The 20,521-nt window shown below is 57.9% G+C and overlaps 1 protein-coding gene across 3 annotated transcripts in view; it reads right to left on the reverse strand.

Moving 5' to 3' along the window:
* Positions 1 to 20,521, reverse strand: part of SLC45A4 (solute carrier family 45 member 4) — a 70,904-nt gene that overhangs the window by 15,970 nt on the left and 34,413 nt on the right. For 2 of the 3 annotated variants that reach the window (XM_032315919.1, XM_032315917.1), the window contains exon 2: positions 12,748 to 13,395. In XM_032315919.1, coding sequence (XP_032171810.1) covers positions 12,748 to 13,000 — 253 coding nt within the window. In that variant the 5' untranslated portion in view covers positions 13,001 to 13,395. Of the gene's footprint in view, positions 1 to 12,747; positions 13,396 to 20,521 lie in introns of those variants that run through there. The other variant, XM_032315918.1, reaches the window with a different exon arrangement.

Consider the following 20,521-nt stretch of genomic DNA (forward strand, 5'->3'; position numbering starts at 1 on the left):
CAGAAACTGCCGCTCAGAGGAGGCTGAGCTCCCCGAAGGCCAGTGAGAGCAGCCGGTGGCCGGCACAGGCCCGCACGTCCGCACGTCGAGCTGGCAGGGGGCATGGCCTGGGGCCCTCTGCGGCCCTCTCTGCCTGTCCAGGCCCAGCCCCCTGGGCCCGGCTGGGCCCCCGGCCGCATTGCTGCGGCCTCAGGCGGGCTGGGCGGGATCTGAGTACAAGCCAACCTGCTTGGAAGGAAAGGACCCGAGGAAACTGCTGGCCCGGGCCCTTCGGCAGCAACGACACGCAGCAGGCGAGCCTGGGGCCAGAGTGGCAGGCAGGCTCTCGCGTGGACACTCGCCTTTCACTCTCGCGGTCGGCGTCCCATGGGGCCTGGCCTCCCCACCAGCGCCCGCTGTTCACCACCAAAGCCTCCCAGAAGCAGTTGGGGACACGCGGCGCTAGCTGAGCCCTGGGTCCCCAGCAGGCCGACGGCCTACCTCTAGAGAACTCCCCTCCACGCGGCCATGACTAGGGCCTACAGTGACCGCCCGGACAAGTGGCCTCGTGACCCAGGAAAGCTGGCGCTCCATGGCCCACTCACCACCCCGCGCTCGGCTCAGACACTTCCCCCAGCAGCGAGGCTCCCTGCGGCTGTCCCAGCAGAGGCCGGGAACTAGCCGTCGAAGAGCGTGCGCCCTCCTCTGAACACTGGTCTGTCCTGAGGACAGGGGGCTCGTGCTGCCTCACGTCCCTGCGAAGGGGTAGCACTTGGGCGCAGGGCCACAGGGGACCTCAGGCTCCGCATGAGCCCTGCAGAGGTGAGAGCCAGCGGGACACGGGTCCTCCCCTCTGCTCAGACACCGCTCCCCTCTTCGTGGGGGTGAACAAGTAGGACACAGCGGATGCCTAGGACCCCCGCTGAAAACTCGCAAGTGTCATGGGGCACCTGGGGGTTCAGTCGGTGAAGCATCTGCCTTCGGCTCCGGTCACAGTGTCGGGGTCCAGGGACTGAGTCCCGCACGGGCCTCTCTGCTCAGCGGGGGGCCTGCTTCTCCCTCCCCTTCTCCCCATCCCTGACTCGTGCTCACGCTCTCACTCTCTCAAAATAAATAAAATCTTTTTAAAAATAAAGTAAAAATCCCGAGTGTCGAGTCACAGTGGCGCAGAGAACAGCCCCTGAAACCCACAACGCGGCCACGTCTAGAGCCTGCAAAATCGGCTGGGCTGTGGTTCAATTCTGCTCTGGGGCCATCATCCAGCAAGGTGAGAGAATGCGGGAACCAAAGGCCTTCCGCTAGCCCTGCCAACGCTCCCCGGGGCCGTCTGCACGCAGTGTGGACCAACAGGCTACAGGCAGCAGGCGGCGCAGGCCCTGGTGAGATCGGAGAAGTGTCCAGAGCTCAGGCCTCCCCAGGGGCTGGTGGGGCTGGCGGAACAGGAAGCGTGTGGGGCACAGCACGGAACCGCTGCTGGGTCCACACAGTTCCCGCCCGGACAGGCAGCAATGCTCCTTAGTCATGTTTTTAGATGACGGCAAAATGTAAGCAGGTGTAAGTCTAAAAGGAACTTAAGACAATTTATTTGCACTGATGCAAGGTCAGACCTCCCCACCCCTGCCACCCAGCCCACCTCCTGCTGGCAGAACCCTCCAGGGCTCTGGCCACTTTTAGGAAACCGAGCCCGTTCACCCATCCGGGACTCTCCCCCTGTCCAGCCCCGACCACCTCCAACAGAAACTCTGGTTTCCAGGTCTCCCATTTTGCATTTTGAGACCCACCCCCGACCAGACTTGCAGATACAGTACTTCTAACGTGGATACTCCAGATTCTCAAAGTTCAACTGAAGTTTCTTGAAGTTACTCTCTTGTGCTCCCAAAAGCCTTCACCGGCGCTAAGATACACCAGTATCCACTCTTCACCTAAACGGAGGGCAGACGGACAGATGCTGCACCCAGACACACAGCCTACTGACATGCTGTTTACGTAATTTATGGGTGTCCATGTTTTGTTAAGATATGAGTGGTTCTTTTTTTTACAACAAAATTACCATTATCTGGAAAGTATTTTGCGGGTGGACACATTCTATACCGACTGTTCTTTTTTTTTTTTTTTTTTAAAGATTTTATTTATTTGACAGAGAGAGATCACAAGTAGACAGAGAGGCAGGCAGAGAGAGAGAGGGAAGCAGACTCCCCGCTGAGCAGAGAGCCCGGTGTGGGGCTCGATCCCAGGACCCTGAGATCATGACCTGAGCCGAAGGCAGCGGCTTAACCCACTGAGCCACCCAGGTGCCCTATGCCGATTGTTCTTAAGAGAAAAGTTAAGAGAGCATTTGCTCTAAAGTTTACCATTTAAAAAACCTCTCTGGGATTCTGATTTTATTTCTGATACAGGTTTAAGGAAAATACTATTTGCAGTGAGTCCTTTGCAACTGTGCCTTGACCATCGCACTTCTGGAGGGAGCCAGGAAGCCACTTGGCTATGCTCACCTGTGGCGGTGGGGGTTGGGGGTCGGGACACCACACAGGTGCCACAGGTCACCCCAAACACACACTCAAGTGTCTGGGCTGCCTGGTATCTTATCATTGCAACACATATTTCTAATGTTTTGTTTACAATTTACTTAACTGACCTTTGGCTTTCATTGTACAGTTAAATGAGCTTTTCCTGCAGGAATTATGCACATCATTTTTTCTGTCTTCTTTAATCAAATTTGTGCACTTGCTTCATGTTTGGTCACCACAATTCTGAGGACTAATCTGCTAAGTCTGGAAACTGCTACAAGACACTGCTTACTATTAACACCTAAAAACCTGTTCCTTTACCAATGCTCATATGCTCAATATTGAAAAAAGGCACAACTGCCCCAGTTTCTCTGGAAATCACCTCCTTGGAGTGGCACGTAATGCCTCCTGTCATCAATCCCTGCCTACCAGACACCAGATCTCTGCTCACACCACTCTGTGGCGTGGCGAGCTCCTGCCCTTCTGCCTCTGGCCACGCCACACTCCCCCCTACAACTCTCCCTGCGCAGCACAGCCTACAATGCGCTGAGTCACCCTTGCTTCACTGACCTCAACTTACTCTTTGCAACAGGGAGGCCCAATGTCCCCTCCTCCACACAGCCTCCCGACTTCCCGTCCCCTTCCTGCACCCAGGTTGGTAGCCTTCTGCTTTGTTTGCTGTTCCCATGCCTGCCTCCAACAGCTGCCAACAGCGAGTACTCTAACTGTCCTTCCTAACCCTGCTTCTCCAGCCCATCAATCACAACCTTCCCCCAGGTCCTGGCAGAGCCCCCAGCACCGGGCCGCCCTCGAGGCCAGCCTGCTGGATAGATAACCTCCCCGCAGGCCTCCCCTGCTCAGCAGTGACTTGATCCCTGGACTCAGGGCTCCAGTGGTCCCCACTGCCTCCCACACCTCTGACCTCACCCAATTGTTCTGGTCACACGGCCCATCTGCATGTCGACTCTAGGCCTCGCCACCACACCTGGCCCCATGCCCAGCACCGAGCAGGTAGGTGCTCAGTCAGGCCTCGACAGAAGAATAACAGGCTTCATAATTCCTTGGGAAAAAGGACTACAGCTGATGTTTCATTGTTTCTAAAATACAATGATCTGAAACACAAGGAAATCCAGACTTCCCAATCCAAACAAAACAGCCTAATGTGAATTTTTTTCAACTATTTTGGTCAAAATTCAGGAGATTTTGACGAACCCCCACCTTCCCTGTGCCTCTCCCACTGGCCTGCTGCCTGTGGTTCAAAGGGTTGGTGTGGGTGCTGGTGGGCAGGGGGCGGGCAGGAAGGGTCCCCTGACCGCAGCGGGCTGCCCGGGTGGGACTCCCAGGCTTGGACAGCACGCCTGCGGGCCCCGGAGTTCTGGCGGGATGAGGGCCGGCCGTCTGCCGACTCTAAGCCCCGGCCCCGGGGCAGCCTTCGGGCTTCCTCAGTCTTGCGTCGGCAGGAAATCCCATGTTGAGCTGCATAGTCTGTGGGGTCCATCCTATTTTCCTCCACGTTCTGAAAACCACGGTCAAATACACGTAACGGAAAACTGGCCACTTCCATCATTTTTTAGTGTGCGGTTCAGGAGTATCACAGACATTCACGTGGCTGCACAGCTGTCGCCAACGTCTACCTGGGGCATTCACGTTGCAAAACTGAGACCATCCCCGTGAAACAGACTCCCCATTCCCCTCCCCAGCCCCCACCACTTTGGGTCTCCAGGAACCTGACTGTCTGGGTCCCTCAAACAGGGAGAACCCCACCACAGAATTGTCCTTCTGCATCTGGATGTTTCCCTGAGACGCACATCTTCCAGGGCCAGTCCGATTTCGGCCACTTGCCATCCCCTCCCCCACTCAGTCCCTTGGGCCTGGAGGTCTGGCTCTGCAGCCCTTGATGCGGGGGGACGGCACTGAGCCCAGCACTCCCCGTACAAGGAAGCGTCAACCATAGAACGATCGTGCCCCGCGTCCAGCTGGAAGCAGTGTGAGTGCGCCTCCCCCAGCACCAGGCCTGAGGCTAGATGCACGTGCCAGCCCAATACCCAGGGGACCACTGGGACCAGGGCAGTTGTGCCCCTGCCCTTGGGGCCTGGCAGACAAGCAAGCAAAGATAAGCCAAGGGCAGAGCCAAGTGCCAGGAAGGACGGGTGGGTCCTGGGGAAACCCACCCAAGAGAGCCTGCTGATAAACCTCCCCCAGGCTTGTGCGGCCTCAAGTTTCCACTGATCCGGGAAGAACAGTTAGAGAAGGAGCCTCAGCACCCTCCAGGGGAGGCAGCAGCGCCCGACCCAATGTTCGGCTGCTAGAGAAAAAACAGGGGAATACAGAATTAAATTCCAAAAACCCCAGGGCGCCTGGGTGGCTCAGTGGGTTAAGCTTCTGCCTTCTGCTCAGATCATGATCTTAGGGTCCTGGGATCGAGCCCCGCATCGGGCTCTCTGCTCAGCGGGGAGCCTGCTTCCTCCTCTCTCTCTCTCTCTGCCTACTTGTGATCTCTGTCTAATAAATAAATAAAATCTTAAAAAAAAAAAAATTCCAAAAACCCCAACATACTCTTGGCCAAGACAATGACCTCCCCGTGCAGGGGAGGTACCCACACTGCCAGGGCTTCTGGGCCACCGTGACAATGAGGGTCCTCGTGCTGCCGGAGAGGTGGGCCTCCCATGCCTGGGTGCCGGAGGGCATCACCCCGGCATGCGTAGCAGGTGTGCAGTCACTTGTAAGTAGGGCGATCTGTCTCTTGCTCCTGGGCTCTAGGCCCCAGGGGACGGCTCACGGCTCGGCACTTGCCCATTTACCTGGCATTCAGGGACAAGGCCTCAGGCCTTCCCGGCTTCTGCAGGCTGACCTGGCCACGTGAAGCTTTGACATCTCCCTTTAGGGCGCCGCTTCCTTCCTGCCCCACCCGGGCCCATTCTGCCAAGCAGGGGAGCCACACCCCAGCAGAAGCAAGAGGCGTAGGCCATGACTCGTCTCGTGGCCCTGGGCTCAACTGCCTGGGTCCTGAGGCTGAGCAGGGCCGTCGTGGATTTCTGCGGGGCCCCCGCCAGCGGGACAGCTATGCCTTGGGGAAGCTTCCCGTGCAGAGGAAGCTGGGGGTAGCCGGCTGCTGGGTCTGCTTTTGCAAAACAGGAAAACCAGCCAAGCGTGCTATGTGCAGCAGGCCCTGGGGCAGCAGCACCACCAGACAAATACAAGGCCTCCACCGGACCCTCTGGGCGGCATCAAGGTACACAAAGGGGACTCGCAGGAAGACTCTGAGAGCATGTGAACTGCAGAAAGTACCCTGTTACCAGAAGCCACTACGCCCCAGGCAAAGGGAGTCACCGTGACACCTGTGCAGGGTACAGCCCTAGCCACCCAGATCGCAACACACCCGCTGGAGGCTCCATGTTCGTCAGAGGCACCTTGCAGGAAAGACGGTAACGTGATCGCACAGCAGGTCGCCTGGTCACCCTCACCCACATGGCCTCCGACTCCGGAGTTCATGCCCGTACACACGCACGTGCTGAGTCACCAGCTGCGTTTCCAGTCCCCATGCAGCGTGACCCTGTTTCCCAATTCTCACCGAGACTGTGCTGACCGGCGGGGCACCCTGCGGACTTCCCACTGGCCGCACAGAGTCAGCTGCCCCAGCCCGCAGCCGCTGCAGGGCAAGGGCACGGCCAGCAGCCCCTCCCCCCACCCCCCAGGCCCCTGCCAGCCCCACCTGCAACACGCCCCTCCCTGAGCAATCCTGGGAGTGGAGCGGAGGGGGGGGGGCGGCACTTCAGACTCTGAAGGTTTTCTCTAAGGGCGGCTGTTCAAGGGTAGGCTTCTCCCGCAGGAAGAAAAGGGGAGCTTCACAGCCCAGGCATCCTGGTTCACACAGAGCTGCACTGGAAGGGGAGAAAAGGCTGCATTTTTTATTAGACACGCACCAAGTGCACACAAGCCGTACTCTGCACCCTGGGTGAGACACGAACTTTCCCCGTGAATTAGGAGCCTATAAAGACAAACGTGGTTCTCATTCCTCAAGGAGGCGGCCTCCTTTCTTCTAGATGGCTTTGCTTCCCTTTTCCCTGGAGGGCACACCTTGAACCAAGAGGAAACCAGGGGCAGGGTTGGGGCGGGGCAGGGCACGGAGGGACTTCTCCCCAGGGAAGGGGAGCTGGATGCGGCCAGGCCAGGAGGGGCGTCTGCTCCTTAGGAAGGGCTGCTCTGGGGCTCGGGGCAGACGCTTCCCCAGGCTTCCTTTGAAGAGTGACCCCGCACATCCCCTTGAGGCTCATCACTGCCAGATCCTCGGGGAGCGTGGGACCAGGCAGGTGGTCCCAGGAGGCGTCTTTCCTGGAGAAGGGCTGAAACCACCTTAGCACGAACTAAACCAAACCTGGGACCTGGACTTGGACGTGCCACTCTGATCTCCTTTATGCCGATATTTGAGCCTGGGGCCCAGGAACGCGGTTTTTAGAAGCGCCTCCCAAAGCTGACCTGTTCAGTAAAGGGGATGGGGACCCAGCGTGGAAGAAACCGGACAGAGAGGGACGGGGAGCGCCGAGCAGGCAGGAGACGCCAGCACAGACCGGCTTTGCGCTCCCACCTGGAGTTGGGATCCTCACCAGCTCTGGATGCCCCTGGGAGTGGCCAGTGGGGACATGGACAAGTCACAAAGCCCCTTGTCTTGTGTCTGGCCTGGAGGAAGTCTCTAGGAGGAGGCTTCTAGGGCTGGCTGCCTCTAGGGATGAACCTGGAAGGGGAGTGGGGGTTAGGGGAGGGGTGGAAACTCAGCATCCCAACAGTCGGGAACTTCTGAATTCTGACCTTGGGGGCAATGCTACTAATTAAAGAAGAATCAACTTTAAATTTAAAGACAGCCTACCCTGGGAGCAAGGGTTCAGAAGCGCGGGCTAGGGGCTAAGCTGGGCCTGCTCCAAGAACAGTGCTCAGGGACTGCTGGCGGCATCGTCCACGGAGCACGGTGTCCCTTCCATGCCAACGTCCTGCCCCTTGCCAGTCAGCCAAAGGCTTGGGGCACAGAGCCAGGAAGGACGGGCCCACCCACCACCATCCTCCACCTTGTCTGCCGCCTCCTGGGCCCAGCCAACATGGCAGCATCCCTTCCAGGCCCAAGAAATGGCACCTGCTTCTAGTCTAAAGGCTCGTTTCAGAAAGAGGTGGTCACGTGGGATAGAGACAGCGGACTTCGGGTCCCCAAACGGCCAGGTAAAGCAGGGAGCAAGATCCCACAACTGGTAAAGCAGGTAAACAGGTAAAACAGGTAAAGCAAGAGAGCTTGTCTGGGGCAGAGCTGCCCGTGGGGAGTGGGGCCGCGGGTGCCGTGGCACTCTCTACACTTACTGGCCCATCAGGGAGTGCACGCCTCCCTCGAGTGCAACACACACAGAGAGTTCAGACTGTCTGGACTTAAACTGGCACTAAGCCGAATGCTTCACCTCCTGAGGAGCCAGCTCGGCACCAGAGCGCCCACCAGATCCCGCAGAGCAACGGCCCAAGCCAGCCTCGAAGTTCAGCTCCAGGGTCAGAGGAGAAAAGAGGCAGCGGGGCCCTGCCCTTCCCAGAGCAACTCAGAGACAGATGGCCTACGTCGTCCTCGAAGCACCGAAACAGACCAGTCCTGCCAGGTCGCTTGTCACCACACGTGCACTTTGCTGAGGATCACAGGAGACAACATGCGACCAAAAATAAACCCAAGACCCAAGCTCCCTGGGAAGGAGCAACTGGCGCGGCCGACAATGTCAGGACCCGGCTCTTCCTTACTGTCCTGCTTGGGCAACGAGCGGAACTTATGCACTAAAACGACGTCAGTCCTGGAATTATGACTGCTTTCCTAATTTCTCCAACCGAGGACGGCAACAGGCCAGGCCAGCTGACTTCCAGGGCGTACCACATGTGGGCCGGTTCCTGGTGGGGCATTTCGACACTGCATGCCCACAAAGCAGGGAAAGCCGCCCGGGGCGCACGGGGGCACCATCAGTATGAAGCGTCTGATTTCTGATTTTCCTGGTTTCGACTCCAGTCCTGATCCTGGGGTCGGTCACGATCGTGAGACTGAGCTCCCTGCTCGGCGGGAGGTCTGCTCGGATGTGCTCTCACCCCTGCCCCTCCCCCACTCACGCTTTCTCTCGCTATCGCAGATAAATAAAAAAGTCTTAAAAAAAGAAGAAAGAAAAAGTGCGACTACAGTTGTGGGATCCAGCGTGAAGAAGAGCCCACCATGCTCCACGGTATGGAGAGCAAGTTTCCTGGTTGGTCACCTGCTGGAGATCTCGGTGTGGGGCAAGTGCCCCGGCTGGCAGGGCGCCTGGCCCAGTCTGGGCCGCCCACCTGCTGGCTCCCGCCGCCCCCCACTCAGCTCACAGACTCACCACAGAGACAGGTGACCCCGCCTCCCACCGGAACCTGCAAGGCCGCGCACCACCATCTCCAAGCTCCACGCCGAGCTGACACAGATATACGCGCTGGGAAGGGGACTTTCAACCAAAATATGGGTCCCCGCTGTCACTGCTTAACACACCCTAAAACGCGGCTGTGGAGTTAGAGCACATCCAGCAGGCTGCCTGGGTCCCAGACCAGGCAAGGGGAGCCTCTCCCACAGGAGGAGAATCCAGGTCCTTCTCAGTCTCCCAGAGCACCCAACATCTGCCAAGCACACCTGACCAGCTGGCTTTCCGAACCTGTGTACGTTCTACAAATGTATTATGCAGTAATTGTTTCAACCAAACAGAAAGTCCATTTCGTAAAAACCCACTAACCTTCAGCCCGCCACAAAATTATGTCAATGCTAGAAGACCCAGGAAAGCCAGGGGACCGGACATAGGGAGATTTAGCAAAATGGGGCAGCCGTTGGCTGCTGAGGCCAGCTCCGGGGTCTCCTTAATGGGGCCCAGGTCGCCCGAGATCACAAGAGCTCAACAGCTCGCCCCCCACATCTCTGCCAAGACCACGTGGCAGGGTCATCTCTCCTCGACGGTATTCGCTCCATCTCCCTAACAGAGGCCTCCAGAACGCTCCGGATCTACCAACCCAGACTCCTGCTCAGCGGGCAGCCAGCAGGGAAGGAACAGGATCCCCCACCTCCACACGGTGTTAGGGACCCCAGTAAAAATGACCACAGCCACGGGGACGTCATTCCCCGGAGGCCCCTGCACGCTCACTCAGCCCATCCTCTGAGCCCAGTCACCTCTGTTCCACTTGTCCTCCCGGCCGGAAGGCTGTTGGGTGAAGGGCACCGTGTCTTCCTTCCGCGTCCAGAGACGCCAGCCCTGTGACTCACCCGAGTCCCTTAGCACCACTAACCCCCAGAGCCAGAGGGCAGGCGGACCGGACTCAGCTTAGAGACCCGTGCAGAGGGGTGGGGGGACAGAAGTGGAAGCCACCCGACACCTCCCGGCTCTGCACGCCGCCCAGCCCGGCAGCCACAGCAAAGACACCACAGGAGCCGGTGTGAATGCGTGGCTTCAGGACCACAAACCAGATGAGGCCATGGCAAAACCCAATGCTTCCACCCGTGGCGACAACAGAATAGCTCACGGCCAAGGACGCTGAAGCTGAGTGTTCCCGAGCGCGTCCCACGTTCTCGCGATGCCCGTTTCCCTCCGCAGCAGGTCAACCAGGCGACTGGAGAGGTTTGGTCCCTGCTCGACCCCAGTGGGCTCCCGCCTGAAGCAGGCGCATCCAGGGCATCCCAGGGCCACGAGGAGGCTCCGTCTGGGGTCAAGAAAGGTGCTGACTCTAACACCTAGTTCTTAAAGGCCTCTTCCCTGGGGAGCCCCACAGTCTCAGCCGGGTGCCACACGCACAAGGTGAGCATCTCCTCGGATCCCAGCTCCATCCCCTCGGACGGGAGGGGTCACCATGGCCCTTTGAGGTGGTGACCACATACAGGGGCCAAACGGGGCCGGTCACACCGGCAGTCACCGCAGACATGAGGCAGGTGGACTGAACTGAAGGTTACTGTTTCAGCATCAGCTCCGGTAACCGCAGATAACAAAACTCCGTAATAAACACCACGCCTCTGGGCCCGGCAGACAACTGTTCTAAGAAAGTCAGGCTCAAGTGAGAGGACATTCTGATCACTCCTGAGTGTGAAGCCCGACCCCAGGAAATAAACTGGGCCTCCTGGGCTCAGGGCAAGGTCCCCCTGCCCCCAAGCCCTGCTCTCCTCCGAGCCAGTGCCCTGTAGTGCTGGGGGGTCCATACCCTCCCCGACTCCCGAGGGTCAGGGCCTGTGAAGGTGGGCATGTGGAGCCACTCCCACAACCTCTGGTCCAGATGCAGCAAGTGCCTTACCCTCCAGAGTAACACACTCATGTCTACTGCCCCGGGCTAGCCAAAACCATACCAGCCTCCCGGAGCACACTGGGTACTCAAGCCCCAACAAGGAAACACGCTAAGCTGTACAGAAACTAAGCCTTGCAACCTAGAAACTGGAACATTCCAAGAAGCTGTTAGCGCCAGGGTTTTAAGCCACGATACGCATAACCGATCACAAAGAAAATCCGGGAAAATAAGAGCCCCAGACCTGTCCTTCTAGAACAACCTACTTCTCTGTAACCGGAGCTTCTGAATTCCGTACTATTCACCGTAAGCACGAGGTGGTCTAGAGACCGGATGGTGGCACTCCATGTGGAACTGTAACCACCCGCTTACAGTTCCGCCTGCCTCTGGGATGACCTCAGCAGCGGCGCCAGACCCAAGTCCCTCCACGCTGAAGGCCCAAAACAATCAACGTCTGGTAAAATTAATTGCCGCCAGATTCCCTGAGGTATGGCCACAAAGCCAGTCTTCGTTTCTTAAACTTGCCAAGCCCATCTCCCCGAGTGGCCTCTGCTCGCCACCCCCCACTGTCACCCGAGGCCCCCGCACAGGGCTGGTGTCCCTCTCGGAGGTCTGCGGCCACCCCGATCCCTCCGGCTCACAGCGCTGCGAGGCGGCTCCGGCTGGTCCCGCACGAGCAGAGACGGGCGTCTCCTCCCAGCCTCGGGTCCCGGCATGCCTGCCCGGGTACGGAACGTGAAGGGCAGAGACGCAGATGAGACAGCAAGAGGGACCCACATCACTCATGCCGCACTGTCCCCAGCTCTCCGGAAAAGTGCCCAACCCGGCCTGAGGTCTCCTGAAGCCTCCTCAGGACACCTTTAAAGATGACCTAGGTAAGGCCCGGGGTTACAGAGAGAATGTGCCACAGGGTGGTAAGCTCAGCAGGGGAGAAGGAATGATCCTGAGAAGAGGCAGGGGTGCGTCCCGTAACCACGGCGTCAGAAACCACTGCAAGCACCTGCCACCGCCGAGGTGGGAAGCGAGGGCGCCACTCGTCCCGGACAGAAACGACAGGGTTTTCAGACCCTGCACTTGCCCAACGGAGCCACGGAGCCGTGAGCGCTCACCGAACGGGAAGCATCATGTCTGGAGAAAGAAACGTTCCTAAAACCACCAAAGCAAGCGGACACTACGCACATGCGGAGTTCTGGAATGAAAGAGAAGACTTTTAACAGCTCGGCGCCTTATCCAGAAGGCTCAGAGGCTGGAAAGTTGCAGATTTTCAAACTCCCTTAGACAAGAGGGAAACTGAACACCGACAAAACACACGGGGCCTAAGGCCCCCCAGCGGTGATCCGGAGGGGATGCCACGGTCTTCCCGTACGGGGCTTTGTAAGGCTCACTGAGCAACTCCGTGAACTCCAGTATTTCTGGAAATACCTGTCATTCAGCCACACAACGTCCACTCGAAACTAAGATTTAAGTCGTCAACAAGAAGCTAGTATAAAAACGTGATTCTGGGTTTTCCAGGCCAGGCTTTGTTCCAAGCACTTGCCTTGTGCCTGCCCGGGAGATGGTCTACAGTCACCCTCTCCTCCTCGGGAAGGAAGGTGAGGGAGAGTCAGGAAGGTTCCCTGGCCTGCCCCGGGACAAGGCTGGTGACCATGTCCGGGAGGCAGAAGGGTGGGAGGTACCGCAGGGGAGCCGGGCAGCCCCGGGATTAGAGCGACTGGAAGCTGACCGCGCACACCCCAGCACTCGACCACCCCCTTGCCAAAACAGGTACTTCCTCATCCACGCCCAAGGCCCACCCACCGGAGGGAAAAAATGGCCAGAGTAGGTGGAGGAGGGCAAAAAGCCCGGGACGCTGGTTCCCAGGGCTCCTGACGCTGTCCAGCGCACTGACAAGCCCCACGTGCCAACATGCACGCGAGCTCCAACCGCGACTGCCAACGCTCGGTGCCGGACACTGGGCAGAGGCGCGGATGGCACTTACCAATCTGTAAGAGGACCGGTGTGACCAACGCCGTCTCCATGGCGTAACAGAACTCCCTGCCAAACATCACGGCCCCGTGCATCACCCACAGGCGCACAGGGATCCGGTCTATGGACCCCTCGCTGATGGTCTCCTCATGGGCGTCCGCACTGCCCGGCTTCTGCAGGTCCGGCAGGGCCACGGGCAGCTCCTGGACTTGCATAGACTCCGAGTCGGCGTTCTGTGGGGCCATTCTCATTACCACCAGAAACATAGATATATGCGTGTGTACGGATTTCCTCCGCCTATATAGAGAATACTATCAGGTATCGATCGTTAAGGATAAATGAGGGCGCCTTCTCTCTCCGCGTCAGTCGTGTTCCTCCGGCGAGCGGTGCTTATATCCGTCCGTGTAGACAGAGATCTCTCAGCTTCTCACGAACGGGCGAGGCGCGCAGCAAAACGAAAGGATGTTTGGTCGGACTGTAAGCACACGGCTTGCTGGTTTACTGTGAATTAGAGTTAAAAATCCATAATTGCCATTCAGTTAATACTAGCTCCATCATCGTTATCGAAGCGGTGCTGAAGTTATTGGTCCTGCTACAGAGCGGTGGGAAGGAGACACAGGAAGGGGGTCCGCCGTTGCTCCCCATCGAGGGACGGGTTGATCTGCAAAAGAGGAAAACACCCCAGCAGAGAGTCAGTCGGGGGCGGCCACCATGTGGCCTCCCCCCCGCCCCTCCCCGGCTGTCCAGGCGCTCTGTGGACTGGTCCTGGGCCACCCGGGAGACCCCAACCTCGGACCGCCGCAGCCCTCTGGTGCTGCCTCCGGCTCAGCCCTGGAGAAGACAAACCCTGACTCCTAGAGAAGCGTCTTCTTGTATGATCTGATCCCGGGCCGGGGTGAGGACAGGACAAAGAAGGGCAGACAGCAGGAGAGACCTCGGCTTTTGCTCTTGGACAGTGAGAACTAGCAGGAATCAGCAGCCTCAGGGGGTGGGGAGGCAGGGAGGCCCGATAAAGGAGCAGAGATGCCGCCCAGGAGTGGACAGCAGGGAGGCGGGTCGAGCAAGGATGGGCAGCTTGCCATCTGCAGGGCAGGGGCGGTGGGGATGGGGGTGTTCCAAACCCACCAAAAGGCAGCTGAGTGCATGCTGTGGGCTGTCTACAGCAGTGGCCTTTGACCTTGGCGGGTTATGGCCCCTCTCCAGGAGAAAATTGCCTGCATCGCACACTTGAGTATCTTGTCTAGGGGCTCACGGACTCCCAAACCACACACGCCGTTCCTACCAGTGACCAACTCCTGACCCTGGCCCCACATTCCCACTGTCCTGGCGCTTCGACGGGCTTTGGAGTGCATTCTGTACCCACAGGACACACCGCAACAAAGCACCCACCCCGCCGCTCTACTAGAACTTTCCCTCAGAAAGGTTTTAGGAAAATGCAAGGTAGTCTAAGGACGTAGCCCCACCCAACCCACCCGCTCGGCCAGATGCGAGCCCCCAGGCACCGGGGTTCTCTTCACCCCGCCCTGCAGGAGAAGAGGGGCCCTGAAATCACACCACTGGCTTCCCATCTTGTTTTAAGGTCGGTCTGTGAGTTGAAATCTTACCAGAGACCTTCAACAGCTCGTTTACATAAAAATACTTCTAGTTACTACTCACTTAACCCAGGATGGACTTCATCAGCTCCTTCTCCCCTTCCCCCCAGAACCGGTGAGCAACCAAGGGCAGCCTTCACACGGAGCAGCCCCTCGGGGAGCCCCGGAGGCCGTGGCGGGGCCCCAGCCCTTCCCTCACCCCGCCACCACGGCGGCTCCCTCCCGCCCCTTCCTGCTGCCACGGGAACATCTTTGGGGCCCACAGGTACGCGTCCTGTCTTCACGGGTGCGTCCTACACAACCCCTACCCCGCACCCCTTCGCTTCACTCCGAGATCCCCATCCTCGATGCTCTCAGGACGCCCCACGTGCCCCCTACCACCTAACAGCTCAATCAAAACCAGGGGGTTGAGGGCGCCTGGGTGGCTCAGTCAGTGGAGCATTGGACTCTTGGGGTCACCTCAGGTCATGGTCCCAGGGTCGTGAGATGGAGCCTGCTTGACACCCTCCCTCTGGCCCCTGCCGCCTTGCGCGCGCCCGCACTCTCTCTCTCAAAACAAAACAGAAACAACCAGGACTTCTAACCTCAATCTTTTAAAAAATATGTTATGAAACTACTTCTAGAATACACAGTAAACAAAACAGCGTTAAAAAGAACAATAAAAGCAAGTTGTCCAGCATGAACAATCACCAATACCCGCTGCTCCCACTCCCTGCTACCTTGGGAGAGATCCCTGTCCTAAGAAAATGCAAGAGAAGAAATCCGTTTGTCAACCCGTCAATCTTATACCAAAATAGGATCCGTGGCTTTTGTGGGTTTTTCTTAAAGATTTTATTTATTTATTTGTCAGAGAGAGCCAGCAAGCACAGGCAGGCAGAGGCAAGGGCAGAAGCAGGTTCCCCACCAAGCAAGGAGCCCGATGCGGGGCTCCATCTCAGGACGGGGGGATCATGACCTGAGTGGAAGGACGCCGCTCAACCAACTGAGCCCCCCCAGGCGTCCCTGGGTCCACCGTTTTAAATGTCTTTTTCCACCAAATAAGACAGATCGTTTTTATGTGAGAGACATGAACCCCAGACAGGTTCCCAAAGCCCACAGTGATGACCCGGGGTTTTAGGGGCAGGAATGACGATCATCGTTTTCCAAGAACCCTAGCAACTTCGTCACGAACATAGAGCCGTCCAGTTCAGCCCCGGCACTGCCCAGGGCTGCCACCATCCTGACCCCCGCGCCTGAGCAAGGGTGGCCTCTGCCAAGGCCACGTCCACACCAGCGAGAAATTAGGCGGCCGAGCTCCACACTAGGTATCTGCGAGCTCTGCAAAGGCCCTGGTCTCCGGGAACTCTGCCGCTCTGAGGACAGCAGCCGGCGTCTGGACGGGTTCCCGGCTGGCCCAGCGTGGGTGGGGGCCAGGCCGCCGCTCGGCACAGCCCCCCAGTAGGGAATGATCTGGCCCCCAGGGTCAACCAGATCAAAGCTGAGAAACTGTTTGAAGGTTATTATGAAATGGGGAAAAGGCTCCTCCAGAAATGCCAAAACATTACATTTTACACTATTACATTTTGAATCCATCAACTGGGCCAGATGTGGCAAACTCAACGTCACCGCCTCTTCGTGGAACCAAATCAGTCGTTGCTCAAAGTGGACGGGAAAATGCCGGCGGGCCCAAGCCACACCCTCCCAGAGCGGGAGGAGGTGGCCTCTGAGATGCGGCCTGCGGCACGGAGAAGGGTGCCAGCAGTTCCCTCCCGAGAGACTAAGCATCTCTGCGGAATTCTCCAGAAAGCCCCAGCTCGCCGCCACAGTCTCTGGCGACATGTGCTCAGGTGGCGTGTCTGAGGGCCCCTCCCGGGCTCAGCCCTACCTGGAAATCAGGACGTGGCCCCACCTGTCATGCGATGGGCTCTGGCCTATACCTCCGTCACACGACCCCAGCCCGGACAGGGACAAGCTCCCGTGGCAGAGGCGGCCACCCACGCTTCATCTGTCTCTGCACCTCCCAGGTGCCCAGCCACGCAGCAGGAGCCCAGGGAGGTCCCGGGAAGAGCGGATGAACACACGAATGAACGAATGCGTGAGGGCCAGCTAACCGCTGACCAGAATGTCCCAGGGGCTGTGCGCAGTGGAGACCATCCCCGCCCGCACCACCGCCCGGGCAAGGGCGTCAGGATGCAGGGAGGCCCGCGTGAGACGACACGAGCATGGCAGGGGTTTACCTGTCGTTCAGGGAGGCTAGGCATTAACACAGCTGGCTTCCCTCCTGCGCAAGCGCAGTGGCACAGTGACACATGCGACTTCACTGTCATCTACAGTGATGGAAACGACAAACATCGTTAGGGTCTTCAGGGAGTCTGCTCCGTGGGCAGCAGTTAGTAAACAATGACCATCCGGGCCTCACGGCCCTACAGAGCCCCACATCCGCACTCTCAAGCCAAGGCCTCAGCGCTGCACCAGCGGCACCGTCCCCAGAGCGAAGCCACTGTCCCACTGGTACCTTCCAATGGGGCTTAACTAACAGCCCCGTCAGCAGACAGCAGGTTCCTTCCAGATCTGGCCGAGCCGGTTCAGAGCCAGGCGCCCCCGAGACAACACCCGGGCACCCACCAGCAGGTACTACCTGGCGGAGCTGGGCTCAGGCCACTCTCTCTGCGAGCTGGGCGTTTTACAAGCTTTTAGGGGATGACAGAAGACACTTTACAAATCGAGTTTAGGCATCTTACACTTGGAACCATGAACACTGGGTACCTAAGATGGAAACTGAACAGACCCCACGGCAAGCAAGCCTGTGGGGACGAGCCCGTAGAAGGCGGAAGAGCTTGTGTAAGCAATTCCGCTCAAGGGCCACAGTCAGGCGTGTCAGGGGCGCTCGGTCAGTTCAGTGGCCAACTCTGGCGTCGGCTCAGGTCATGATCTCCGGGTGGGGAGATCGAGCCCAGCGTGAGGCTCCACGCTTGGCCCAAGTCTGGGAGTCTCTCTCTCTCCCTCTGCCCCTCCCACTCCCACTCGTGTGCTCGCACATCAGTCTGCAAACAAAAGCCGCGGTCAAAACGTCCACAGCACGTGGGAGGTGAGCCAGCCAATTCTGAGACCCCCAAGAGGGACAGAGCACGATTCACAGACTCTGGGTCAGGCTACGCACACAGGCTGTGGGTTGTGCAACTCAGCCATTAGTTCACAGTGACATCTCGTGGAGCACATGTGACCCCTCGGACGCATGTTCTTGTGTGTGGTGTGAGGGAAGGACACACCGTTCCCTTCTCACAGCGGCCGTCGGACCGTGGCAATAGCGTTTATCTGGAAGTCCACTCCCGACACTCTGAGACTCCACTTTGTCCCCATCAAATCTCCACTAGTACTTGGGTCTGTCCCCCAGGTCCGCGTTCCGTCTGCCCGTCTGCTGCCCGTGCCCAGCAAGCTGCCCCCGTAAGGACAGAGGGTTCTGGAGCTTTCCGACTCTGCCGGGCCGTACCCTCCCCTCTCACGGCTTCCTTCCCAGCACTCCCCTATTTCTTCCTGCAGGCTGGGGTACACGCAGACGAGCTTGAAGAGCTGGACTAGCTCGGGAAAGAAGTAGCTTCTGTTGGTAATTCTTACCGTGACTCCATTAATTTTACACATTACTTGAGGGAGGACCCCTGGGTACCCTCAGCCAGAGGAGGACGGGCTTTCTGCCTGCCAGGGACCACCTCGGCGCCTCTCGTGAGAATTTCAAATTACTCTTTCCACAGGCTTTGCACATTTCTACTTAAGTTTCTAACGATTTTCTTTTTTTTTCTTTGTGGGCACTGTGAGCAGGATCTTCTCTCCGCTGTACCCCACCTGCCTGGCCATCCTACCAGAAGGCTAGTAAGTGTTCTTTGTTCCCGACGAAATCATGCTGCGTTCACTCTGTCAGACAAACTTACCCTGACATAGAACACTTCCAAAACTCTGGCATGTCCCCAAGTGTCCCTTCCCCTACAGTTAAGGCTAATGACTTTCACATTTTAATTTGGTAATCTACTTCTTTAAGTGTCCGAGAACAGACAAAAAGGCTACCACCAAGTTAACAACAGATCAAATGTCACCAAACTACGCATAGTCCCCGCCCTGGCCTAACAGGGTTATTTCCAAAGCTCTCATACGCGCTGCCTGGAACCTGATCGTCAGCTCCTCGGAGACAGAACTCAGGGTCCCCCCGTGTGAACCGAACTAAATCACAGCACCGACCGGTTCAGGAGCGAGGGACCAGGAACTGCGCCGCAAGGGCCACACGTGTTCTGGGCACGAAGACTCTGACACAGTCTCCCCTCGCGTGCTCTACTTCGCGGGCCTTCCCAGCAGGACTCCACAAGGAAAGGAAAGGAAGACGGCTTCGAGAAGGAAAGGCAGGAGCTCACGGGGCAGGTCCCGCCGCTGCTCGCCCATCAGCCGAGCACCTGGGCCTGGGCCGAGGGTGAGTCATCGCACTGAGGGGAGCCACCGACCCCGTAAAAGCAGGTTTGCGCTGCCCACGAGCCTTCTTATCACCAACGGTTTTCTTCAAGGAAGCTGTTTTATATAAATGGTAGACCATTAACGAAAGGAACTAAAACCATAAAAATGAGCCATTTCACGCACATCCTTCTGAAGGACCGAACGAAGAAGCCTGAGCTCGAACCTGGCAAACCCGCAGCAGCAGCTGGACAAGGACGGGCCTGCTCCTGCCCCGCAGCGCGGACAAGGGTGTGCTCCCCAGAACCTCCGCCAGAGCTGCCCAAAAACGTGAAGTCTGGGCTAGGACCCCAGAACCTTCCATCCAGAAGACCCAGAAACACGCTTCAGATAGATTTTCCCCGGCTCGCCTCCGGGGCCCGCGGCAGGGGCTGCCACAGCGTTCAGGGACAGCGACCAGGGTAGGATTTGCAGATGCACTTAGACCAGTGAAACTACCATTGTTCCAATCAACAACTTCCTCTATTGTCCTGTTTCTAATTTAAGGGTAACCGATGCCAGAACACGTGACTTCCTACAATTTGCTCTGTGGAAAGCTGGCTGTGAAGGAACGCCATCAAGCAGTCAACTGCGGAGCCGTTTCGGACAGACCCCACGAGCTCCGGTTCAGCTCCATGATTCCATCCGTCTCTGGGAACGCGGTCGGAGAGGAGGGAATGCGGGTCGGCAAAGCGACACCAACACGTCCTGCTCCTGCCACCCTCCCCCACCCCCACCCCTGGCAGCGCTCTGGGCCCTGGAGGCAACGGTGGCTGCTTTAGGGCAAAAGCCTTTGGCTTCGTACCCCCGCCCTTTAAAACCGGCCATCTGTAACCCCGAGACAATCCACACAGCTACCAACACCTTAAAACGTCATCAACTATTAACCTCCGAGGACCCTGTTGAAGAGCGGCTGTTCGGTGCTCAGCCCGCCTCTCTCTCACCAACGACCACCGCAAAGAACCCAAACCCGCACGCAACACAAACACCAGGGAAACCAAAGACCAAAGACCGGCAGCGGGCAATAAGGAAGACCTGCTTTCAGACCAAGAGTGTAAGAAGATGTAAAATCCAATCAAGTTCAACATATCCTTGATAAGAAAGCAGCACTCCCACGGATCTGTTCACAAGGTTATTTCCTGCAGAGTATTCAAGAAATCCCACTGACTTCCAACATCAAATCAATGTTGTATCAAGACACAGAGAAGCCAAAGACAGAGAGAAAGTATTTGCAAAGGACACATCTGCTGAAGGACTCTTCTCCAGAACACAGGACGCGCTCAACAACAAGAAAACGAACACCTTGACTTACGAAAGGGCAAGAGAGCCGCAGAGACAGCTCCCTAGAGATGCGCAGTGAGTCGTCGTGTGAAGACACCCCACGCCACGCAGGTTCAGAAACCGGTAAGACAAAACGAGATCCCATGGCGAACCCACGAGAAGGGCCGCGGTCCGCGCACAGACAACACCAGGGGCCGGCGAGGACGCCGAGCAGCAGGACCGCTCCCTCGCGGCTCATGGGAACACGGGACGGCGCGGCCACACGGGAAGACTGGCGCTTTCTCTCAAATTAAACACGCTCTTCCCACGGGGCCCAGCAACCAGGCTCATCGGTATTTACCCAAAGTAGCTGAAAACTTGTGTCCACACGAGAATCTGCACGTGGATGTGTCCAGTTTTATTAACTGCCCAAACCTGGAAGCGACCGCGGCCCCCTTCAGCAGGAGAGTCAGCTGGGACCCA

Source organism: Mustela erminea, chromosome 16, assembly GCF_009829155.1.
Source record: "Mustela erminea isolate mMusErm1 chromosome 16, mMusErm1.Pri, whole genome shotgun sequence".
Taxonomy (NCBI): Eukaryota; Metazoa; Chordata; class Mammalia; order Carnivora; family Mustelidae; genus Mustela; species Mustela erminea.